Here is a 24,500-nt window from a genome sequence, read left to right on the forward strand (position 1 = left end):
GATTAGAGTAATGCTTGTTTGTTTGAAATCAGTTGACCTCAATTAAGGAAATTTGCATAGGACTTCTACAGAATCACGGCAAGTACCAGTAGACATCTACCCTTCTGAAAGATGCCATGGGTTTATTTTAGGCACACAAGCCACATGTGTGTACACTGGACGTTTTGATGTGATGTGCCCATATGGACACGAAGACTAATAAGATAATATCACTACCGTATTTGGGCTCCCTACACTGTTTTTTTGTCAAACTAGTTTGATAGTGTAGACAGAGCTTAAGATACTGTGTCTCTACCAAAGATGAAATAATATTTTTTCGTAGTGGCATACCTCTGTCAGATGACGGAGTATTACTTCTGGGAGTTGACGGCACACTAACGGTTACCATAGTAACAGTACCAAATTTTTCTCCATCAGGTGAAGGTGATGATCCGTCTGTTTCATCATCAACCATTGCTACAGGTTCATCGTTTGCTGGGTAGTCACTTTCAAGAGCACCTATATGGAAATAATAATGCAAGTCAGAAATATTCATGATTTAATATTTACAACACAGCGCAATACACATCAAGAAAAAACTGAAGCAGTTTTAAAATTAACATTTCTATAGTGCCTTTACCAAGATCAAAGCATTTTTAAATAACACAAATTATTGAATCTCTGCAGACACAGAAGAAGTGCCTAACATGATAAACATGCTAAGAGGTCCTTATAAGGAAAACCTCACACCGCATCATAATTAATGCTTGATGGGAAGGCTCGTCAGATATACATGAGCTTAACAAAAAACAAAGTTGTATCAGAGGTGATATCTGGTTGGTATATTATTAAATAACCTTATTTTGGTTAATAATTAACATTATTTTTGCTTGATTAAAAATGTACAGAGTAAGATTTAGATCTTTCCTGACACGTAGCACCTGCATTGGCTGGTGATACTTTGCTTTGGCTAACCTGTCATTAAAGTACTGTACTAGGGATTGATGTCACCTCAATATTGTAAGTTCTACCATGACTAATTTAACTAAATTAACTGTTTCCTACCTGGTACACTACAAATGCACAGTATATACGACTCGCTAACTGGAAATGCGTCAAGTATATTCTGAGGTTGGTTAGCATCCACGACTGTCACCTTGGCAACCGACTGGATACTTGTACAGATCCAGACCAGGGATGACAGGTTGTTCTTCTGACATTCCTCTTGCTCTTTCTTTGCCTGCTTCAGCTCCTCGTCTAGTTTATCCACCTCGCTTCCAGACATGTTGGAGGGGTTCTGACCATCCTCAAGGTTTGAGGAGGAGTAGAAGACACTGGCACCTACGATAGAGCCACCGTCCCTAGTCCTGCCACCAGTTAGGTTCACCCCCGCTGCACACCATATCTGAAATAAAAAGTCAAAAGTAAAACAAAAAAGAAAAACTTGAATGGAAATCTGCAATCATTTTAAATCATCAGATGTTTTCCATAATTATACAAAAAAAATGATTTTGGAAAGGGATACAAGTGAAACATAGATGGTATGTGAAATTACAATTATATTTTACAACAAATGAAAACTAAAAAAACTCAAAGATAAACAACATTTTGTGTCAGACAATTTTTACTATCGGTTTTTTAGGTTTGAAAGAAAATAACATTACATTAGGAATCATCCTTTGGGACACCTTATTCAGTGAATACCTTATTCAGAGGATTCCTCTGTTAAGGGGTTTCCTGTGAAACGAACAAGGGCCAATACACACTATGGATGTTTTTTAGTCTCAAAGACGTCCCCTTAATAGAGGTTCTAGTGTATTTTGAATATAACCAACACATATTATGGTGTAAAATCGATGATACAAGAGGCACTGACTAAATTAATTAGAAAGCATTCTTTACCTTTGTTCCAGGTTCCTTTTCTAACAGAGGCCTACAGAACACTGGAACAGGGACACCAACTAAACATCCTCTGTTAGCCTCAGGTGGTTGAACACTCTTAGAAGGTGGTTGATGCTTGGCTGGTAAGCTCCATCCATAAGCTTGTACTCGTCCGTCATCTTTCTTTACATGAGCCTTCACTTTCTTGTACTGTTCACGTCGTTCTTTCACTCGCTGTGTGGCATCTCTGTGAAAGATACAAATACATGGTGTGATCATGTGACTACGTGTGAGGAATTTGTAAAAATAAGTCTAAAATGTGTTTTAAGCAATAATTACATGTAGTTAGATTAATTCTACAGCTACGCTATGTTCTAAGGTTTAATATCAAATACTAGTGTAAGTATTCTTTTTGTGATAATTAATACAGTGTACACATTTAAATATATATATATATCGGCCGAGTGATAGGTTAAATTAATTCTATGATCTATGAGAATGAGAAAAGGATATTCTCAACTCGAACAACCGACTATGTGTAGTAAGTGTTGCTTATGTTTTTGACAAACATAACAACACTTACAGCCCATTATAATCATCATCATCATCATCAGATTTCATCATCATAATCATTAACCACATGATCTAAATCATAATAATCTTAATGTTCAAATAGGATGATTCACATTTCAAAGTAATAATATTGTCACTTCACATGATAAATGAAAACAGCAATATGTGATTAAAAACAAGTTGTGCATGAGATGATGCTAAAGGGATTAATTTTGAAGTGGATTTGATATTATGAATGTTTAAAAGCAAGAAGGAATGCTACAAGCAGTGTGTGACTGAATAACATAGCAGTGTGTTGAAAAACTAATAATATAATATATGTAAATTAAATGAAGGTCATAAGGACCATTGCTGGGGTCAGGGTTCTAGTTTCACTTAGCATTTTCATTTCTAATTTATAACAACATTGATCAAGCATCAGTTATATGATGCTATGTATACCAAAGCCACAAAATGGTGGTGTAATAGCATGCAAAACTGGGTACTTCGTATGGACCTCCAAGTTGCTCATGGGAAGGACATCTACTCACACTGCTCAGACAGAAAAGTGTGGCATAGGAAGGGATCTAATCAGACCAGACAAGTCTAATTTGCTTTTTTTTTGTAATAATCATTTATGTAAAACTGCAAATTGTACTGTGTGTTAGATATTAAAATGTGTATTTATATAAATCTAATACTACAATTAATACACAAAAAAGAAATATAAATTAAAGTGTCTATTCATGCAGAAACAAATGAAAATACACCAATAAACTAATCATAACGAAACAACATTTTTTTTATAGTAATATATATTTGAACCAAAAATTTTTTTTTCACCAACAAATCAAAAACACTTACGCATGCATCAATGGTTTAAAATCAACTATTCAAAATAAGCAAGACTTTTAAATATTACATAAATACATTTAAAGTTGTGTGTATTACGATTAAAAGAAAACCTGGGATCTTTAATTTGTAACAGTAATACATTAAAGATGTATTGTCCCTTCTGAATTTAAATTGGCCATATCAAAGTATTATTATTCAAAAATTCGAGCCAAAAACAACAAGTTTACATAATTAAAAGGTAAATTAATTTGATTACATTTCGTCACGAGCGAAAGTAAACAAAGATTTCAAACCACGAGTATGCATTATGCATGATGCTAATTAGGATTGTTTACAACTCGTCACGGTTGAGAGGGTGTTTTCACACAGATCGCGAGGAAGTTTATGCATACAGAGTAGCCAAACAAGCGTGTTGCATTATGAGATATATTTTGATCGAAAACTTTGACTGGACGTCAAAGTTATTTTTTGAACAAAAAACGTATGTATTTCAGTTAAATGATTTTTTTCCGACTAATTTTTGTTGAAGTTAATAACTATTATGAAATACTAATTACCCACTTTTTTTCGCAATTTTTTATTTTTATTTTTGTAGAATTAGTCAGAGACAATACATCTTTAATTATTTAATTTACAGTATGACATTTCATACTTAAGTCACACTAGATATGTCATAAGCTGTTTCTTTTATGTATTGTATTTATTATACTTCACTTTCTGTTTCATTTTAAAAAGGATGTGAAGACTTTTAACAATCAAAGTACTGTTTTGATACCTTACACACCACGAAAAGAAATTATAGCACGTGAAAGGAAAACTGGAAACATTAAGCAGGGTAGAGGTTATGACAAGCATTGGCCGCATTCAGGCTTAGTTATTTAGCTGGTTAATTTGTTGACCTATCCACCAAAATTACCGATAATTAGTCCATGAAGCAAACTTATCCAGGTAAATAAATAAGTCTGAACAGGGCCCATACAGTTTTCTGTATATTATAATAGTATTTTATATAAGCACATCAGGCAAAGGTGATATACTGAAATTTAATTAATTAATTTGAAACGATAAAGATAAGGAAATCGGTGAGAATGAGAAATAGTATTTTATATATATATATATATATTTTTTTGTACAATTAGGGGGACATTTTCACCACTATTAAAGGGGACATGGAAAAGTGAAACTACAGTATCATAGTTACTGTAAATAGTCTAATTGGAAAACAGCAATTTAGTTTGTACGATCATGGATTAATAATTGGTATGATGAAAAAAATATATAATTACTTATATTAATTAAATAAACTATATAATTGATTTACAGTAAAATAAATTTATACAAAATATAACACAATATTTGATTTTCAAAAATAAATTTATCTAACACGCATAGAAGGCAAAATAATATGGGGTTGCTTTTATGCACTGATCAGTTTAGCTTTATGGTGTTTTGATTGATTTACTGAGCAAAAATATCATAATCATAATTATTGTAACACAATAGTTTTAAAAACTATTCAAACATAGAATCAAAAAATCTTATATACAGTACCTGGGGGAAATTGTATCAAATAAAAAATTCACTTATTAATAAGAACTGATTATCTTAGTAGCAATAATTAGCAATGACAATAATATTAAATAATAAAAATTATCTAGATTATATGTTCATAATATAAATGTTACCATTGATTGAACCAAATGTGTTTTTTTCCTGATGAGTTTTGGAATGTTAATATGTACTTCATATTATTCTCAACTGGATATCTTGTTCAGAAATACTGTATGCATATTCAAGTCTAAGTCTAGTTAAAATCAATGAAATCAAATCACTTTTCCACATATAGTTTCCAAATTTGGAACATTAAGTGACTATAATACTACTTTGGTTTCGCATGCAATTGTGGGCGATAGAATCATTATTATTATACTCTAATATTGTAAAATATATTTCATCAAATATTTGTCCAATTACCCCATAAGCGTAAATCGACAATATGAAATACATTATCATAAGCTTCATTTTTATCTTCTCTAAACTCTAAACATTTATTATCTAGTTCAAGGGTATATTTCCTTACACCAAAATATATGTGCATGACCCAATTTCAGATATAAAACCGATTTTTTAAATATTGTCTAACGTAATGATAGGACATCAATTATGTTATGATGGTTGCAGTGGATGTGAACCTGAAACATGCCACAATAAAAATTGCAGATTCATTGGCTTGGATAATAAAGTTGAACATTCGTACCTCTCAATATATGCCTTCTAATCTTAATCTAACAACAGCAAAGTATATTAGCATTTTAAGCGATCCTTATATTGCATCTATCTATATAAAACTGCATCCACATCTATAGTGACGTTTGATAGTAGTACTGCATTTTGACTTTTGCATTTGGATTAGAAAAATATTTTATATCATCATATATTTGATTTACATCATTTATAAAATGCAAAAATAAACATACATATTTAAAAAAATAATTTGTAAGTACTTTTTAATGCACACAGTTATTGACTAAATATAATATTTATTGTATGTTTCAATATTCTACTTTGTTTTTGTCTGAGTATTGGATGAGTGATTATTAAGACACTAACAGTTAAAAGAGCACTTTTTGATTATCAATACTAAACTTAATTTGCTAATATCAGTTTGCTAATAATTTAAAACTAAATTGTTTCAATTTGGAAAAATAGATTATTATTATAGATTATGTATAATTTGAAAATTACCAAAACCCAGAAAAAATGAGTACGCAAAATTTTCAGGGTGCGCAGATCCTGAATAGCACGGATTGACGGATAAAATGAAATTATAAACTATGTTTTTTTTTCCTTTTTGACAGACGTTTAAAAGAATCCTGTATCTTCCCAAGTATTTAGTAGCTTTACAAGTGCCGAGTCGCGAAGCAAAGTTTAAAAAACGCGGTAAGACTTAAAACACTGCACAATAACAGCATGCAAACCATCAAAGAAAACGCAAAGAAAACAAATTACAAATATCCAAAAATTGAAAAAGATGAAAGGAGGAAAAGGATTCACACAAATCAAAATCTGGCTGCAGAGATTTACATAAATTTAAAATTTGAAATTTATATCACGCCGTAATTAGCAAAACAAATATATGAACACAGTAGAACACCTCCTCTATTAAAGGGACACATGCCTGTGAAATGCAATTGATTTCACACTGTGGCTGTGGCTAACCTCTATTCAGGGGCCATAGACATGCCTTTTTCACTCGAGCTCCTGTGAATTTTGTTCTGGCGAACTGTCATATGGGAGCTTCAAAGTGTTGAAAAACGGAGCGGTGTATATGGTTTCTCTGCTTATTCTTCATTTGATTATCTTAGGACATGAATCATTTTTGTGTGTAAAGCGCTTAGAAACATTCTAGGCGCTATATAAGGAGGCAGAATTTTGTTGCGTCTCCTTAATAGTGGTTATACTGTATACAATCTGATTGTAATATGTGTTGCAACATAGTATGTAATCTCACAGATAAGATGTTGTTTACTTAGGACATTGTCAACTGATATTTCTTGATAGTAGAAAGAGTTGAATTTGCATTGGATCATAAGCAGAGAACTGCAGTTGAAGCAGCCATATTTGTTTATGTGTGATAACCATGAAACATTGTAACTGCAAAGCTGTTTTTTAACATGGTAAAGGGATAAGAAGCTAACCATATCTGATGAATAGTAATACAATTTGCCTCCCAACCTTGTAAAATCAAGAGATTCATTTGGCAAGCCACTGTCGACACTGGTCCACAGTGAAGCTGGAACAGAGCATAAATAAGACGATGCTCAGACACAGATCTCTCAACCAATTGAAACTGTGAGGTTTATTTTAATGGTAGATTTTCACTAATACCATGGACCTCGCAAGTAAACAAGTAACCAGCTTGTTTTTGTAAAGCTATTTTTTTGGATGATGGTAATTGTATCCAGAATCCCTTACAATTCCGCATATTACAAGGCTGGGAAGCATTGCACTAAAGGATATATTTGGTGTATAAATTGAAAACTCTTATGGAATGAGATAACAGCACATAAAAATATATTAAAATGATAATGACCCTGAATGTCCAAATCCCATCACCTTATTAGGAATGGAAATATGTATTTGATAATTTATTGTTTTTCTTTAGAATTAAGATATTTGCGGTAAGTTTTAGCCTTTGTACCCGGTTTCACATACCCATCATCCAAGAAGTCAAAAGGTTTTCCTTTATCGCCAAGTGAGGCTATCGTCTGACTGCGCTGTTTAGGGGCTGGCGTAACCTGCGAGCTTGGTGCGTTAAATTTAACATTAGCTGGTGGATATGGTTTCTTGTTTGGTTGACTGGATGTTGAAAATAATCCACTAAAACTGTAAAAGAAAAAAAAAAGGTTTATTGATGAATACAATTGATTGAAATTAATGGTTTTGCAAAGCAGAATGTCAAATTCAACATTGATGGAATAAGTACTTGACCTTTGACATGATTTCCTGACATTTACAGTATTTAGAAAAAAAACTTTGTATTGTATTTTGGAGAAGCCGCTCAATAATCTTTTCTCCCTTATACTCGTAGAAATGTTATTAATAGATACTGAATTACTGAGTTATGTACAACATATTATACAGATATTGACTGCTTGGCGCTTCGGGAAATATATATTCCCTCGATCTTAATATCATTCCCTCGGGGATGTCAAATCTTATATTTAACCGATATAAAAGGCAATATCTGTTATATTTTATAGCCAAGAACAAGTCTGCTGGGTTGGGTGAAGCTAGGCTAGGCCTCCTATAGTATTTGTATTGTATTTAAACAAGCCTGCCTAGACACCTTACCTTGCGAAGAATAATATACAGATAATTACTAATTAATTATTCCTTGGCAATAAAATATTCACTTAGGCCTAGTTCGTTTAAATTAACAGAAGAATTTCCATCAATAAGCCTATTAATAATAATAACCGGATGTTCAGCGCGTACTAGTTACTAGGTTACTACCGTGAGTATTGACCAATCACAAATGGTGTTTCATCACATTTAGGGTGGACTAATAACAAATGAGGGCGCTTAGTATGCATAGCTTAAATAGTTTAGAAGATTAATTTAATTTAATACCTCTTATTGGCGTTTTATTTGGCAGATCATACGTGCGAGTTGAGTAGGACCTACAAAGGAGGCCTAGGCTAAGGACTAAACAATAAACAAAACAACTTGGCAACACGATTTCATATTTCAAGAGTCTCGATCGTACATTCAGCACGTACGTACTCGATCTTTTTCATTTTGAAATGATCATTATTGGTTGATTTGAAATCCATATTTACATACCGCCCGCCCCATATAGCCAAATACGGTATGATAACCTACGTCATTCTTATCGGATGTTTGCGGTCTGCAAATCGATTTCTATACGTGTTTCACAAGTCTGTATTTTCAGACAAAAATCGCGGTCGAAATAAAAACAAATAAATTATAAAAAAAACAATACAGGCTTGGGGCAAGTCTACTAAAATATATGTGATAGCCCAAATGTGGTAGTGATATGACGTCATCGTGTCCAGGCACATCACATTGTCACATAAAGTGTGATAGTGTAGACAGAGCTTAACAAATAGCATTCCTAATCTCCATCAAATAGGTTCTACTTTTAAAATAAATGCAATCTTACTATCAGAATGTAATCACTCCCATAAGAGGTCTGCATTAAATAAAAATCTATTTACAATTACCATTTATAATACTTACAATTTCCATACGCTAGATTTGTTTTTCTTTTCAAATGATGGGTGTTCCCTTGATGCTCTGTAAAATAATGTTCAAAATGATATTTATGTTCTATCTATTCAACAGTAATGGTAATTATTTCAGTGGAAGAAACAGGATGTTTAAATAGGAGATGGCAGGTCGTATAATATATAACTAATTGTTTCACTCAAGTCAATATTTAAATGTGGTCTTATGTCTACATGGCACTGAATCCAACCCAACTCATCTGAAAGAGACAGTTGTGTAAACCATATGTCAACTTTTGAAGCAACTGAACAGTACTGAAAGAAACTGATTGAACAGTAAAAACTCTCTCTGAAAACCGGAAATCTCCCAAAACAAGACTTTTTTAGGCTTAAAAGGTCCTGAATACCAGATTTCCAGAATACCAGATTTCCAGAATACCAGACTTCCAGAAAACCAGACATTTTGGGCCAGCTCAAAAGTGTCTGGTATTGGGAAACTGTACATAAATTTCATCTACTCAATTCTCCTGTTTTTCTATACACGAACTGGCATATCATGAAAAATTGTAGTCTACTATTGAGAAACGGTAAAATAACTGATCAATTAAACTTGCCTAATCATTTCGGTCCATCTAACAGCTTCCTGAAGTTCCATTAAGCGTTCTTTGTATTGATTACGTTCCATCAACACGCGTGCCATTTCCACACGTGTAAAGCGTTTACGCTGAGCCATTGGTACTTCATCCTCTTCTCCGTCTGGTAGCTTGCCCACCTCCTGACTGTATTCCCTTTTTCTAGGTACATTAAAAAACAGTTGTTTAAATAATTTTGTTCTTAATATTCGGTATTGTTTTTGGATTTGTGGTGTTTGCCTAAAAAACTAAGATCATAGGTTCAAATTCTGTCTATCATTAAAGATATTTTATATATATATTAATAATATTTCTTATTTCATACAAATCCTACAACAAGTAACAATAGTCAAATGATTGTAATTTCCACTTGTTATAGACAACTATTCTGAATTACGTCATACCGTATTTTTATTTATTTATTTCTCAAATTTTATTCAGTATAGTAAGTATTTAAAAGTAAGTCTTAGCTATATTTATTTTTACTTTTGTGCATTTATATATACTATTGTTAACTGTTATGTGTATTTTAAGGGGGATATGGATGGAGGTGCTTGTCACCTGTGCATCTCTTTCTTTTCGCTGCCTTTTCGTTATGGGCAGTGATCAAGTTTAATAAATAAATAAAATAAATACTTACTTTTTCAAATCACTCTCTAGATCTTGTACCCGTGTACTTAATTCCTCTCTCTTTTTATTTACTGCTACTAAGTCCTGTCGTAGTAGCTCTGCTTCAGTTGTCAAATCATCCACTTGGACTATTAAATCATCTTTAACGACATTCAAGGCATTCCTGTGAATAGAAAATATCGAAATTGGATGAAAATTAACTCACCAACAAGTACATGAGAATAAATGCATTTTTTTCTGAAAGTTTTTGTTGTTGTATGTTTTAGGATACATAGATCTTGTGCATCAGAAAATCAAAAAATATGATATTGTACACAAAAAAACATTGTAATGTAATATAATACAAGTATCCTGGCAAATTGAATGAGTTGATTTCATATCACAAGGCGCGCATTATTTCCCCCCATTTTAAAGATTAAAATGTGCTATCAAATTCCAAGACCTGTAGTGAGCGTGATAATGACCTACTGTAGATGGTAGAAGCAGATTAAATTGAATTCTTTAAAGTTTACTCTAAAACAGTGGATGTGTTATGAAACAAATAATCAATGTTTTGTATTTGTTGTTGAATAGGTAGAATATTTTCATTCGTTAGTTCTGACTATCCTACTAAACTCATCAAAATATTTTCTCCATTCAACTTAAGTTATAAACATTCATTATCTGTATTCTCATTGATTTCTGTTGTTGCAAGATAACTTACTTGGTAGCTCTAAGCTCAGAGTTCTCTACGATCAAGTTTTCAACTTCCTTTCCCATTCCTAAGTAAACACAAATTTAAAATCAAATATGTAACGCCTCAGAATTTGTTCTAACTATCAAATAATTCACTCAGTCTACCTGTGAAAATACCAATAAAGAGATATAGTTATACATATATAAAACTATAATAATATACTATTATAACTAAAACTAGTAAATGATACAAACACGATTACATTGCAGTAAACTCAAAACCATGAATGTGAAAAGAAAATGTTAAATATGGTCAAGCAAAACAATATAAAAACCATATTCACGAACATTACATGATTTCTTACCTTTTTATACATAATTGGGAACAATTCTATTGTACAACACTGTACCAACAAAATTGTACATGGGCACAAACTAACCTGTGTTGTGATAGCTACCATGATTAGGACAAACTGTGAAAGTAGCTTGATACTGTACAGATAGTTTGTGAGCATGTGTACATGTGTTTGTTACGCTCCATTGCTTGGTGACGTATTGTATATTACTAGTACACCTACTACTTGGGATTTATAACTTACAAAATTCATAATTAATTATGCATAAATCTACAATCTATTACCAACTGAATCATGAATACACAATGAATATAGTAGGGAGCTTTTGATTTGCGACGACTGATGACCAAATGACTATGTCATGTTTATTGTCTGTGTTGTTGCTCCTCGTCTTCAGTAGTAATGACAATAATAACTATAGTAATGATCACAACAATTTTAAATGTAAATTTGTATAAGTTTGCTTAAGCGGATATTAGCCCTTGATGGCATTTGCAGCAATAAAGAAATTTAATTGATTTGATGTTTTGATGGTTCTCGGTCCTTGGTCATCACAAATTGGAAGCTCCCTATTATTAACAAATGTTACACTACTATTACTAACCATATTAATAGCAACATAATCAAGAAACAAACACATTATTACTATAATGAAGTGTACACTATAATTATTAAAAACAATTATTTAATTACAAATAAGACAGAACCCATGGATAAAATCTCAACAATTAGAACCTTTTAAAACCTAAAATCTATTAAAGAAACGTGTGTCTAAATTGAGTATTCAACAATGTAACTTTTACTGTAGAAGAAATCTTAGGCACTGTGAGCTTACTGAAGAAGATCCCTCAATGTGTACCACTCATTAACGCCATATTGCACTTCAATACGTTAACACAGCCCAAAATAACATAATGTTAACATAATAGGTTTAAAAAAAAATTAAAATAAAGCAATATTATTGAAAACTATGACGGATTAAATTGATTTTATTAATTCCAAAAAATATATAAAAAAAATGTTTTCAATGAAGTAATAAGTTTATTAGGCGGATATTTGAAGGGGAAGAGGGAGAAGGGATGGGGGCAGTCTTCCATGATTTTTGAAAGGAGATAAAAAACATCTTTTGTTAGCTTCATCCATTAAGGTTACTTTGTGTCAAGTATGATACATTTTTATATTTAATTTGTATAATGACTGTATATATAAATCCCACTTTATATTACAAGAATGATTGCTCTTTTGTGTATGGTGCATTCGGAAATTTCTATTATAAATTGTACTATTAATCTAAAGAGCTCACAACCTCCCGTAAATAATTATGGAAAATTGAAAATGCTGTAGAGCCACAGGAGACCTTGAGGACTTAACAAAATGTCCCCTTAATAGGCATGTCCCCTAAATAGGGTGTCCCAAAGGACGGGTTCTACTAGAGTATAAAAACATAGTTAAGAATGTTAGAAGAATGTAGTCATCTTTTAGTGGCAACATAAATCTCGGAAATGGATGAATCGACAGAATTATGTAATTTCAAGGATTATTCAAATTACTTGAAATGGCCGTGACATTTTGAGTTGATCATGTCAGGTTTTGCTGTTCATTTGTCGGCGATAACACTCTGCTACTACATTCAAATATGTACAAATTAATTCAACCATATTCTAAGGAATGTAGTATAAGCTATTGAGCAAAGAAAAATGTGAAAAAAAGGCTTCTTGAGGAAACATCTCTAGGGTTGGACTTTGAGACCTCTATCCTCCTTTTCTAATGTTAAAATTTCATAATGGAGAAACAAGAAATGGCATAGGATCAGCTGGTTCTGTTTGGAGGCTACAAAGATAAAAGAGGAACTTGTTTCTTTTCAAGTATACAAACCTTTCACAAACTAGTGTTATTTAAACTGGGTGAAAGGGATGAAAAGATGGCATAAATACTGTACTTCATACAATGTATCCACACCTGAATGAAATATAAACTTTCTGTTGGCCTAAAATACAAACTATATATTTCATAATCATTAAATAAATAAATAAAATGTCACAGTGATTTTACATATTCTGTAAGAAAAATGAAAAATGTAATTGTAAGTGGGAATTAACATACAAACATGCAGATTCCATTTTCATTAGCAAACATGCTAAATGCATCGAACAATATAGGCCTGGGCTACAGGAACTACCTATTGTAGGTATAGGTTGCTGTTTAGTCTAATAGGTACAAAACTCTTACAAATAAATACAATACCATCTTATGCAGAATAACATTTGTTTACATGTGCAGTAAATAAGAATGCAATACATTAAAGATAACAAGACATTTATCAAAAGAAATTGTGCAATATTTCATATTGTAGGATATTAAATTAAATTTTGGGGTCGGTGCAAAATGTCCAAATATCACCGCCAACTTAAAACTGATCTTTATACAACACATACTTGCAATGTTCTACTAAGTTGTATTATATTGTTCAGAACATTTTTGTTGTGTTTTTTTTGGTCAAGAAATTCTTTTAGATCTTGTGGGATATTTCAATACCTTTAATTGAAAATATTAAGTAATTTAAAACAATTTTTCAATAGAAGTACCCCAGATATAAATGATTAAAATCCAAATAATAAATCCAAAATGAAAAAGGTAATTAAAATTAAGTCTACATTTTATAGTTTCATATATCGTCACACTCTCCCATTCATCTAACATGTTGTGAGGAATGGCTGACAACATTAGAATAGGTCACCATTTAAAAAAACGTTTTAAAATGGGAAATTGTTATGTACAATTCACAACCATTATCCATAGCACTTAGGGGATAAGTGGATACATTCATTTTTAGGATAATCAGAACTATTGATAAAGGCTGTATGCTAAAGGTGAAATTAATTTGCGCTATATTTAATAATTTGTGTTGTAAAATATAATGTGATTGAGTGCTTTTACAAACTTATTTCATTTAAAGTAATTATTGCTCAATAGCTTTTTTTTCATCTTTTAAATAACTTTATATCTTCTTTCTTTCTCTATTATTTATTTGTTTTCTTGTTGAAATATCTATCAATGCATTTAACATCAAAATTGCAAAGAGAAGAATTTTTTATTTGATTTAACCATGCATAACTAACATCATGCAACAGACCAATCGCTTACCACAAAACTTGACAGGTGACTTTTCTAACAAATAACAAAATGGGATGAGAGACTGTTAGAAATGAGATTTACCATAGATCATGCAACTATTGTCCAATAGCTTACCATAAAAGTTGTCAGGTGACTTGACTGACACAAGACAGAAAGTAGTAGGAAAGAGAGAGAAATAATAAAGGTAAAGATCACCAAAATATACTATAGACATTCATACAATCACCAACTTTGTCAAAGATTGCAAAAACATTTCCCAAAAAATATGCCACAAAATATAATATTAAAAAATCGGGGATGAAAAGAACGAGACATTTTTAATAAAATCTTCTTTAAAGTTATCTTCAGGTTACTTTCCTCTGTTTGCATTTCATGAATCGTTTTCAAGGTATTACAACTTACACCAATGTAATTCAACAATACCAGTGCTCATGTCCGTTGTTGGTGCAGAGCGGTGGAACATTTTAATGATACAGAAAACAAAAGCCCTTTAAAAGTGAAAATGAAATTGTATAAAACATACCAGGAAACAACCAATAAAAACAATAATCATTTTTACCATATGATGAAATTTCACAGTCATCTGTTGTCAACACATATAAACAAAAACAAGAATTATGATACCAAATTGTATGTATTGTTTAAATAAATAAACACAAAAAACCCATTGTCTTATTTTATATCATGATTCATTATATATGCCGCCTACAAATTTATTTTGTCACCAAATTGACATTGTCACCAAAGTTATTATTTGACCTTTGACCAAATGATACTTCATGCTGTTTTTTGTTTGTATACTTGTTTATTTTCGTCGAAATAAATGTTTTATTAAATTTTTTCTAAAAAAGTAGAGATGATTGACACATTTTTCAATTCAATAGAAGCCCATCCTCATTAGCACACTGTAGATCTGGTATATCAAGATCTAATAGAACCATTGATGGACTGAACTGGTATGTATTCTATGGATGGGCACTGATGATTCCCTTATTTACAGGTATATAATATACCTATCATAGAAGACCATTTTAAACAGTTTTGAATGAATGACGGCGAAGATGAAAAAACACAATACACCACATTTTGTAAAAGATGATGAAAAACACAAAAGGAATATAAGGAGAGATGAAGAAAAAAAGTTGAGGAAAAAAAATTCACTGTTTATAACCAAAAAATAAATAACAATGAAAATTGACTGAAATACCACTTTCAATGCATATTAAATCATAATATTATAAAAAAAAATTAAACAATAATCCAAAACTATATAAACTACAAAACCATGCTTTCCTATTTAACCAGATTCAAATTATTATGGACTTATAAAAGTATTAAAAGGTTCTACACAACTTAGATTTAAACATTATGGTTGAATTTAAACCAATGAATACAATATCTCTTTCCATACTGAATTATTGCCTACATCTGACATTTTAGTCAATGTTTATGAATATGAGTCACATCATTTTTTTTAAACAAATTAAAAATTGTTAGTGTATTATATTATTATTTTTAAGATTGCAGGTATGAAACTAGCTTATTTTAAATATCTATAGATCTGAATGGCGGACATACCGTAGTTGTTTTATGCCAACTTAATTTTTATTATTAATTTTTTCATTCCTTTAAAGCAATTATTAATTTGTTTTGGTATGCATTTTTATTTTTTTCCCTCACAAAACACCTAAAAATATTAAAATAGCAGAATATAACAACAAAAAAGGACAACAAATATTATTTTCCTGTATATTCTGCATTTTAAGGTCAGGATAGGAGTGGCAATGGATATCCTTATTACAAGAGGTATCATTAATATATAAATGACAATCTATTTATAGCTATTTCAGCTAAAAGTAAACAGCATTTGTTTATCTTTATTTGTATTACTATTCATTATCTATTTAATTTATTTTTAAAAATTGTATTTGTTTTACTACAAAAATTTTTTAAGGGTTTTTTAAACGCTTAAAATTGTTTTTTAAAGATTTGATCATAGTTATTTAAAAATGAATAACACATCTCTAATTTAATATTTTCAATGACATAGATTTGGTCTTAATTTAAATAAATGATTTTGCTATGTTAGAACTTAATATTTTATAACCATCTATAATTTTATCAAGATCATTCATTCAATATTTTTGTTAAGAGATTAGTAGAAACCCTGTAAAAAACATGAACAAGTTCCTACTAAAACATGCATAACACAGAGATTGGTACCAACCGGAAAACTCAGCAGGGTCTAGCGTCCAATGAGGAGAAAACAGAGGGAAAAGAGAAGACAGGAGAAATAAGTCTAAAAGCTAAACACACATTAACAGCCAACGACCTGGTTGTGGCTATTTGATAGGTCAAAGTTTATACTCTACATTTCAACAATATTAGCCAACAAGAGACATCTTTTTAGGGGACACCCTTATTAAGGGGGAACCCCTATTAAGGGGACATCCTTATTAAGGGGACACCCTTATTAAGGGGACACCCTATTAAGGAGACACCCCTATTAAAAGCACACTTAAATGAATATGGGACCATATTTGCAGAGGGGACCATATTTGCGCAGGGGATACTGTTTGGTCCTAAAGCACGGTTTATGTGATCAATCAAAACACAAGCAATTGTAAACTCAAACTTGGTTGGTGTTGTAAATAACGAAAAAGCTTGGCATTGAAAATTGGAGCAGGCTTCATTTTAACGAGTCTAGTAGTAAACACAAACAATCTAATTAAACCTTTTGTAATTGACTGTAACTAGGTCAACTGCAGTTGCTGTTAGATATGCCGCATTTTAGCTTTGTTAAATACAGACGTTCTAGATACAGGCCTTAGCTAAAATCTCCCAGGAGTGTAATATATATTTAGCATTAAGAGTTTTACCAACTCTGGGGTCTTCAATTATTAAATAGGCGTGCATGATAAGTTAAAAAATCTCACTTGATTTGTTGACAAGCAGGATACAAGAACCATGATGGCAGAGATCTTTTTAAATAGCACCCTCTATGTTTGGGTATAGTTTTTATAAATGTTAGCCCCATCTATGCTTTGGCCATGCTTATATTAAATCTCTTAATAGTTTTATTTTCAAGTTGGAACCTCTGATCTAACTGATGTAACTATAATACTCGGCAAACATTCAAATAGTGCTGTATAGATTCCAACAACACTGCATTTATTATTGGTTATTGCATAGTATTTAATAACAGTAACACCCTGTCTAGTGTTTAGTAACAGTAACACCCTGTCTAGTGTTTAGTAACAGTAACACCCTGTCTAGTGTTTAGTAACAGTAACACCCTGTCTAGTGTTTAGTAACAGTAACACCCTGTCTAGTGTTTAGTGACAGTAACACCCTGTCTAGTGTTTAGTAACAGTAACACCCTGTCTAGTGTTTAGTGACAGTAACACCCTGTCTAGTGTTTAGTAACAGTAACAACTTGTCTAGTGTTTAGTAACAGTAACACCCTGTCTAGTATTTAGTAACAGTAACACCCAGTCTAGTGTTTAGTAACAGTAAGACCCTGTCTAGTGTTTAGTAACAGTAACACCCTGTCTAGTGTTTAATGACAGTAACACCCTGTCTAGTGTTTAGTAACAGTAACACCCTGTCTAGTGTTTAGTAACAGTAACACCCTGTCTAGTGTTTAGTAACAGTAACACCCTGTCTAGTGTTTAGTAACAGTAACACCCTGTCTAGTGTTTAGTAACAGTAACACCCTGTCTAGTGTTTAGTAACAGTAACACCCTGTCTAGTGTTTAGTAACAGTAAGAACCTGTCTAGTGTTTAGTAACAGTAAGAACCTGTCTAGTGTTTAGTAACAGTAACACCCTGTCTAGTGTTTAGTAACAGTAACACCCTGTCTAGTGTTTAGTAACAGTAAGACCCTGTCTAGTGTTTAGTAACAGTAACACCCTTTCTAGTGTTTAGTAACAGTAACACCCTGTCTAGTGTTTAGTAACAGTAACACCCTGTCTAGTGTTTAGTAACAGTAAGAACCTGTCTAGTGTTTAGTAACACTGCATGAAACAAACACTTATTATAACATGAATGAGTGATTCTATGTTACTTACCTGTTATATTGGCGCCATCATCCATTTCACCTAAAATGTCATGATCCAACTCCATATACAGAGAGTTATTAGTGTCAACATCACTAAAAGAAAAAAAAAACATCACAAAATAAAAAGTAGTGTAAATGAAATTTAAAAAATGGTATACTTCAGTATATTGCATACACACATGCATTGGAGGATTTAATTGGAGGATTTAATTGGAGGATTTAACTGGAGGATTGTTGTCACATGATATTCAATATATACTCCACTGAACTCTTAAACCAAGAGTAGCAAGAGTAACTTTGGTGTATGTGCAATTTTGTTATGTGACCCATTCTTGTTACACAGTGATCAACCATAACGCGTGACACAAGGTTGGAATGTACAGTACCGTGTATTCTTGGGGAGAAGAGTAATTGAGAAAAGCCAACCATTGTTATCGTTAAGTTGAATAAAGGTTTCAAAATATAGTTTGAATTTATTATTATTATCATAGTGATATTCCACAGGTATCTTGCAGATTTGATCATATTTCCCGATTCATATTCATTAATTTTCAGAATTATTGCTGGACATTAGAGTAGAGCTCTTTGTTTTTGTTTGTACATTTAAAATTAGCCTATATATGCTAACTTTGCAATAGAAAGATTTGTATCTCTTTTTATTTGATTATTTGTATCTTTAAAAAAATATAGAACAAAATATGGATAAATAGTAATCACTTTATAAATAGTAAAAAGTATGATGTTTTATTTATGTTATATAGACATGTTATTGATGACCGACGACTGAATAATATTATAGAAATGTGTTTTATGTAGGGCTAAAAATATTGTCATTAAAAAAAATAAATTATACCATAAAAATTTCACATTTCCCAGTTTCTGTTTCATGCCAATTACAGTAGAAATACTTTGGTGTAAAGGTCAAAATAATTATTAGCAGAGTCAAAATAACAACCAGATGGGAACAAACAGAATACAGATGTATATTAAAAACTGTATTATTTTAGGCAAATTGTCAATTTTTAACCAGTTAATTCTTATCTTATCTTCATTAAAATTACAGAAGTAATTGGAACACTTTTCAACGATAACGAATGAGAGGAAATAAATATATTAACACTAAAAAATTGTATCATAAAATCTAAACACCTTAGCATTACAACAAATAGGATTGGCGACCCTAAGTTGTTAACATAGTACTGTAAACATGATGGCCTTTTGTATTGACGTAAAACAAGTTAACAGCATGTTTCAGCACACTATGTACAATCTAAAAATACATATTGAGATGTGTATTGCCTAAGGAAAATGAATGGCGTGTCATTTGTACATACTGTCATGAGGAACGGAATGAGTTCATTTAATTCATGTTTTTTACCTGCTTTTATTTCGTAACATATTTAAAACAAAACATAAGCCTATAATATATCATCTGGGAATTGTGATGTCAGTACTCAATCTTGATCCGACGATAATTTTCAATATTAATAGGAATTTCAGTCAAAAATGTTGGATCACATCTCACACATTTCAACAGACATCAACGATGATGCTTTCTTTAAAATAATTTGTTTTCAATGATTATAATTTACAGTATTACATTAAAAAACCTAATAAAAATATTTTTTTAAATACTGTTCAAATCAACAGGCACAGAATAAATTCTAAACCACCTGATATATTGGAATTAATTTGAAATAATAAAAATGAGGAAATGTTTTTTTAGTTATTTTAAATTTGTTTTTTTCTTTTTTTAAATGTCTTTTAAAACTTGTATTATAATGCTATATCTTATCTTTAAATGTATTTTAAGTAATATTTCACAATCAGTTGATTTAATAAATGTGTGTGTTATTATTTATTATTTTGTTCCTGGGCTTATTAATTTTGTATTTGTTTGGTTTTGATGAATACACAGTTTTAATGAACATGTTTATCAATGTCAGTGTAGTTTCAATTAATTATTATTATTAATGGCAATGACATCAATTAACAACAATGACCTTAAAAAATCAACCAATATGGACCAATCTCTACTAACCTGAAGCCTGATAGTAGTTCCCCTGAAGTTGTTGCTATTGGTTGCCTTACATCTTTTAGTTCTGGAGTGCTTTCAAATACTTCAGCCAACTGTGGACTCATCTCTACATCTGGTGTCATTTCTATACATAAAGCATCAGATTCAGTTATCAAGAAATAACGGTAATAGAAAAATGACCTCATTGGAAACTTGTACCTCTGTTGTATCTCTGTAAATGGTTAGTTTTAAATTCTAGTACAAACTTTTGGAAAAGTGTCTGAAAAATCATTCCTCAAAATATGATGCAAATGGAGAAGACGCTATGAAGTTGACCTAAGGTCAATGGCAGTCAATCGAATAACAATTAACCGATAAAAGATCAATAATTTCAACACAAAAATGTTACTTTGTGACCACCATCAAACCAGTTACTTATTTGTCCTGTTTCTGTTGGAAATTTAATCACATCTTTAACCAATTATTTGCTCATAGAAAAAACAGACTTGGGACAAATTCTATATACTGTAGTTCCAGCTATAAAGATATTGGTCGGAATAAATAATGGTAAATCATTACATTAAGCACAGTTTTTCACAACTAACCAGTCTCCTTATTGCTCGTGGTAACAGATGCTTGTGTTTCTGTGGCTTTTTGTTCAATGGATGATGTACTAACACTTCTTGATCTTGTAACTGGTGCATTTCCAATTTCCAACTGTAGATTTGAATCGTTTGGTATCTCCTTTGATAGGAATGTTTTTTGTGGTGCGTCCGGTGTTGGGAGACTGTCCTGGATAACATTGCTGTCTTTGATTGGAGTTGGTGGTTCCTGGTTGTAATATGGCGGAGAATGCGCTCTGGGAATATGTAATCTAGTTTATTATCCGGAACACGGAAAAAGAGAGAAAAAAAATGCATGTGCAAATGAAATGGGTGCGACAACATTGATACAATGCATGAAAATGTACATCTTTACAAAGTCACAACAACAATACTTATTGACAAAAAAGACAGTGTTGATGTGTTAATGATCATGTTACCATTAAATGTTAATTTATTAATTAAATGTTGTTGTTATTAATTTAGAAGAACTGTTACAGTTAAGCAAATGAAAATAATCAAACGACAGGTTGCTCTCCGAATATAATAAATTAGTGCTGCAAGTGTTTTAAAATTATTTCCATATTGTGTAAACAAGATCTTTCCATATGTCCCAGAATCATCTGCAGTATACCTAGTCATGCATGAACACCACAGATCAATACAGATCTACAATGACTTTGAATCGTGTCTAAAACAGGTGCCATTAAAAACGTTTTTTTTGCTATTCCACTTTATACTAGGATATATGGGATAGGAAAATGTCTACCACTATTTTATTGCACCCTAGTGCATGTACTTAAGAGAAGAATTGTTGTGTTGGTTCATCCAACATTGAGTATTTGTCCACAAGAAAAACAAAGATTTATGATCCTAACATGATCTATGATACCAGGACAGATACACCTCTTGCAAAAGATACACCTCTTGCAAAATATGCAACTCTTGCAAAATATGCAACTCTTGCGAAAGATGCAACGCTTGCAAAAGATGCAACTCTTGCAAAAGATGCAACTCTAACAAGTAACATAAATGCAACTCTTGTAAAAGATACACCTCTTGCAAAATATGCAACTCTTGCAAAATATGCAACTCTTGCGAAAAATGCAACGCTTGCAAAAGATGCAACGCTTGCAAAAGATGCAACGCTTGCGAAAGATACATCGCTTGCAAAAGATGCAACGCTTACAAAAGATGCAACTCTTGCAAAAGATGTAACTCTTGAAAAAGATGCTACTCTAGCATAAGTGCAACTCTTGTAAAAGATGCAATTCTTGCAAAAACTGAGATGTAACTCTTACAAAAGATGCAATTCTTGCAAAACATACAACTCTTTGGACATTTCCAGTTTGAAAATTTTAGTAAGAGCTTGTCATGCAAAAGAGGGCTGTAAGATAGCAATAGCTTGAGAATCTGATGTATAACTGTGTCCTTGTTGGCAAACTCCTTATAGTCCAAAATAAGCAATCCCCTTTTTTTTTGCAATTAAGGTCATTTCTTCCCTTGCCTACAATACAAGCTTCTTAGATCAAACAGTTTGATTTCTATCAAAATGAAGTCAACAAGATTTGAGTATTCGTGTTGCAGCAAAAACCTACAGTACATAGTATTGGTAATCTTGGATGCCTTTGACATTACAAAGCCCTGGCTAACAAACTTCATCTCATCAGCGATAAGCTGCTAGTCTATTGCATTAATCACATTGTACAGATAGCATATTCAAGATTAGTCAAAGATTATTGATAGAGCATTTCAATCGTTGCCAATGTATTGTATTACATTACATAACTATAAATGTTATTCTAAAGAATATTAAATGTTTCACGACCAATATCCTTAATAATATATAATTACATCCATCTTACAATTCTGCAAAATCCTCTAATTCTGTAAAATATAGTAAACTTAAAAAACTATAATTGTTTTGATTAAAGTGAAAATGCAATATCTAGGTAAAAATCCCAAACAAGGTAAAAGTTGGGATTCTATTTTTATAGTTTACATTATATGCAAGATAAAAACAACAATAAAGTTAATATTGCCTGCTACGATATTTGTTAACCCAACGAAGCGTGTCCTCTACAGTCAAAATTCATTTTGTAAAACAGAAAATTTGCATATTTTGCTGAGATCCCTTTTACACAGTAAATGGTAAATTACTGTAATATTACTTTCTCTGTGGAGGGATCTACCAACAATAACACTGGCTTGCTTACTACAATATTGTAGCAATTTCTAGGTGAATAGGACTTATGACACTTACACAGACTTTATCTAAAAATAGATCAACCTTTTCAATAATTCTCAAGAAGACTAGTTTAGATAATACTTCATCTTTCAATGGTTTAGTCTTTTGCTTCGATAAACAACTTCTAAGATGTCTAATTAGTTTGTAGACAAATCAATCAGTTGCCATGGTAATACTGATGCCAATGTTGAAATATTGTTAACATTTATTTGAACACTTTGAACATCCTTTGATTAATGTTACACAAGAACACAAGAAATTAATTGCAGTATATTATTCCTGATTCTTCAGCAAAACCAATCAAACAATTAATGCTGCATCTCTCATAATAGATTCTTATAATTCAACTTAACACTGTAAACGATCATTTTTCTAAGTCGATCCAAATCTGGCCAAACATTTTACCATTAAAAGGATCTTACTCAACAACTAAAACTACATAAGAGATATTTCTTGGTCGTTAATGATACATTTACCAATTTCCCATGTTGTGATTATTCAAAGTATTTGAACATATAAAGCACATTTAAGGAGAAGCAACACAAGCTGATCACCAAAATCCCATTTAAAATAAAAACGACATTTAAAGCCTAAATCGCACTGGACTAAAATTTCAAAAGATTTTACCAAGTTCTTGATTAATGTTAAAAGAAGCAAAATCTTTTGATTACCGTTTACGAATCTTTTATTGTGGCCAAGGTTTACTAGGACATATCACCTGATTGTGTTCCACATCAAAATGTACCATGCAAGTTTAACTGTTCACAATTAATGTTGCAGCTTGGTTAAACTAGCTTAGTTAGTTTCCAGAGCAGATCTCACTTCCAATACAGACCTACTTTTGTAAAATTGCAAAGAGGATTCTGAAAGTGTTGTGGGAGGTTTTTTTGTTGACATTGAAAAATTACTTATTGTTATTTTCACTCAAAGAAGTCCAATGCGATTAGGGCTTTAAATCAATGAAAGCCTATCCCAGAAACAGAGTGTGGGAGCACACTCAGTAAGAGCCAAAATGTAGCAGGACACCTCATATACAGTAGTGAAATGGCTTCGGACAGTGTTACCATTGTTAGTGCCAAGTTCCATTTTCATAGATGATGTATTAAGTACATCTACTACTACAGACAC

At 31.6% G+C, this 24,500-nt stretch overlaps 1 protein-coding gene and 1 long non-coding RNA gene across 8 annotated transcripts in view; one reads left to right on the plus strand and one right to left on the minus strand.

Annotated features, from left to right (window-relative positions):
- The window catches only part of LOC140048819 (C-Jun-amino-terminal kinase-interacting protein 4-like), a 61,863-nt gene that overhangs the window by 19,578 nt on the left and 17,785 nt on the right, over window positions 1-24,500 (minus strand). For 3 of the 7 annotated variants that reach the window (XM_072093616.1, XM_072093611.1, XM_072093617.1), the window contains exons 5-17: window positions 21,128-21,396; window positions 20,547-20,667; window positions 18,516-18,598; window positions 16,673-16,690; window positions 14,560-14,583; window positions 10,983-11,040; window positions 10,290-10,442; window positions 9,632-9,811; window positions 9,031-9,087; window positions 7,483-7,653; window positions 1,882-2,107; window positions 1,045-1,384; window positions 331-498 (exon numbers count right to left, since the gene is read on the minus strand). In XM_072093616.1, the coding sequence (XP_071949717.1) occupies window positions 331-498; window positions 1,045-1,384; window positions 1,882-2,107; window positions 7,483-7,653; window positions 9,031-9,087; window positions 9,632-9,811; window positions 10,290-10,442; window positions 10,983-11,040; window positions 14,560-14,583; window positions 16,673-16,690; window positions 18,516-18,598; window positions 20,547-20,667; window positions 21,128-21,396 (1,868 nt within the window). Of the gene's footprint in view, window positions 1-330; window positions 499-1,044; window positions 1,385-1,881; window positions 2,108-7,482; window positions 7,654-9,030; window positions 9,088-9,631; window positions 9,812-10,289; window positions 10,443-10,982; window positions 11,041-14,559; window positions 14,584-15,004; window positions 15,029-16,672; window positions 16,691-18,515; window positions 18,599-20,546; window positions 20,668-21,127; window positions 21,397-24,500 lie in introns of all 7 variants that reach the window. The other 4 variants (XM_072093614.1, XM_072093612.1, XM_072093613.1 and 1 more) reach the window with 4 other exon arrangements.
- LOC140048821 (uncharacterized) lies at window positions 6,746-9,638 on the plus strand. Its single transcript, XR_011845152.1, has 3 exons — window positions 6,746-6,944; window positions 8,426-8,545; window positions 9,136-9,638. It is a non-coding gene; the product is annotated as an uncharacterized lncRNA (long non-coding RNA).

The sequence above is a fragment of the Antedon mediterranea genome, chromosome 5 (assembly GCF_964355755.1).
Source record: "Antedon mediterranea chromosome 5, ecAntMedi1.1, whole genome shotgun sequence".
NCBI lineage: Eukaryota > Metazoa > Echinodermata > Crinoidea > Comatulida > Antedonidae > Antedon > Antedon mediterranea.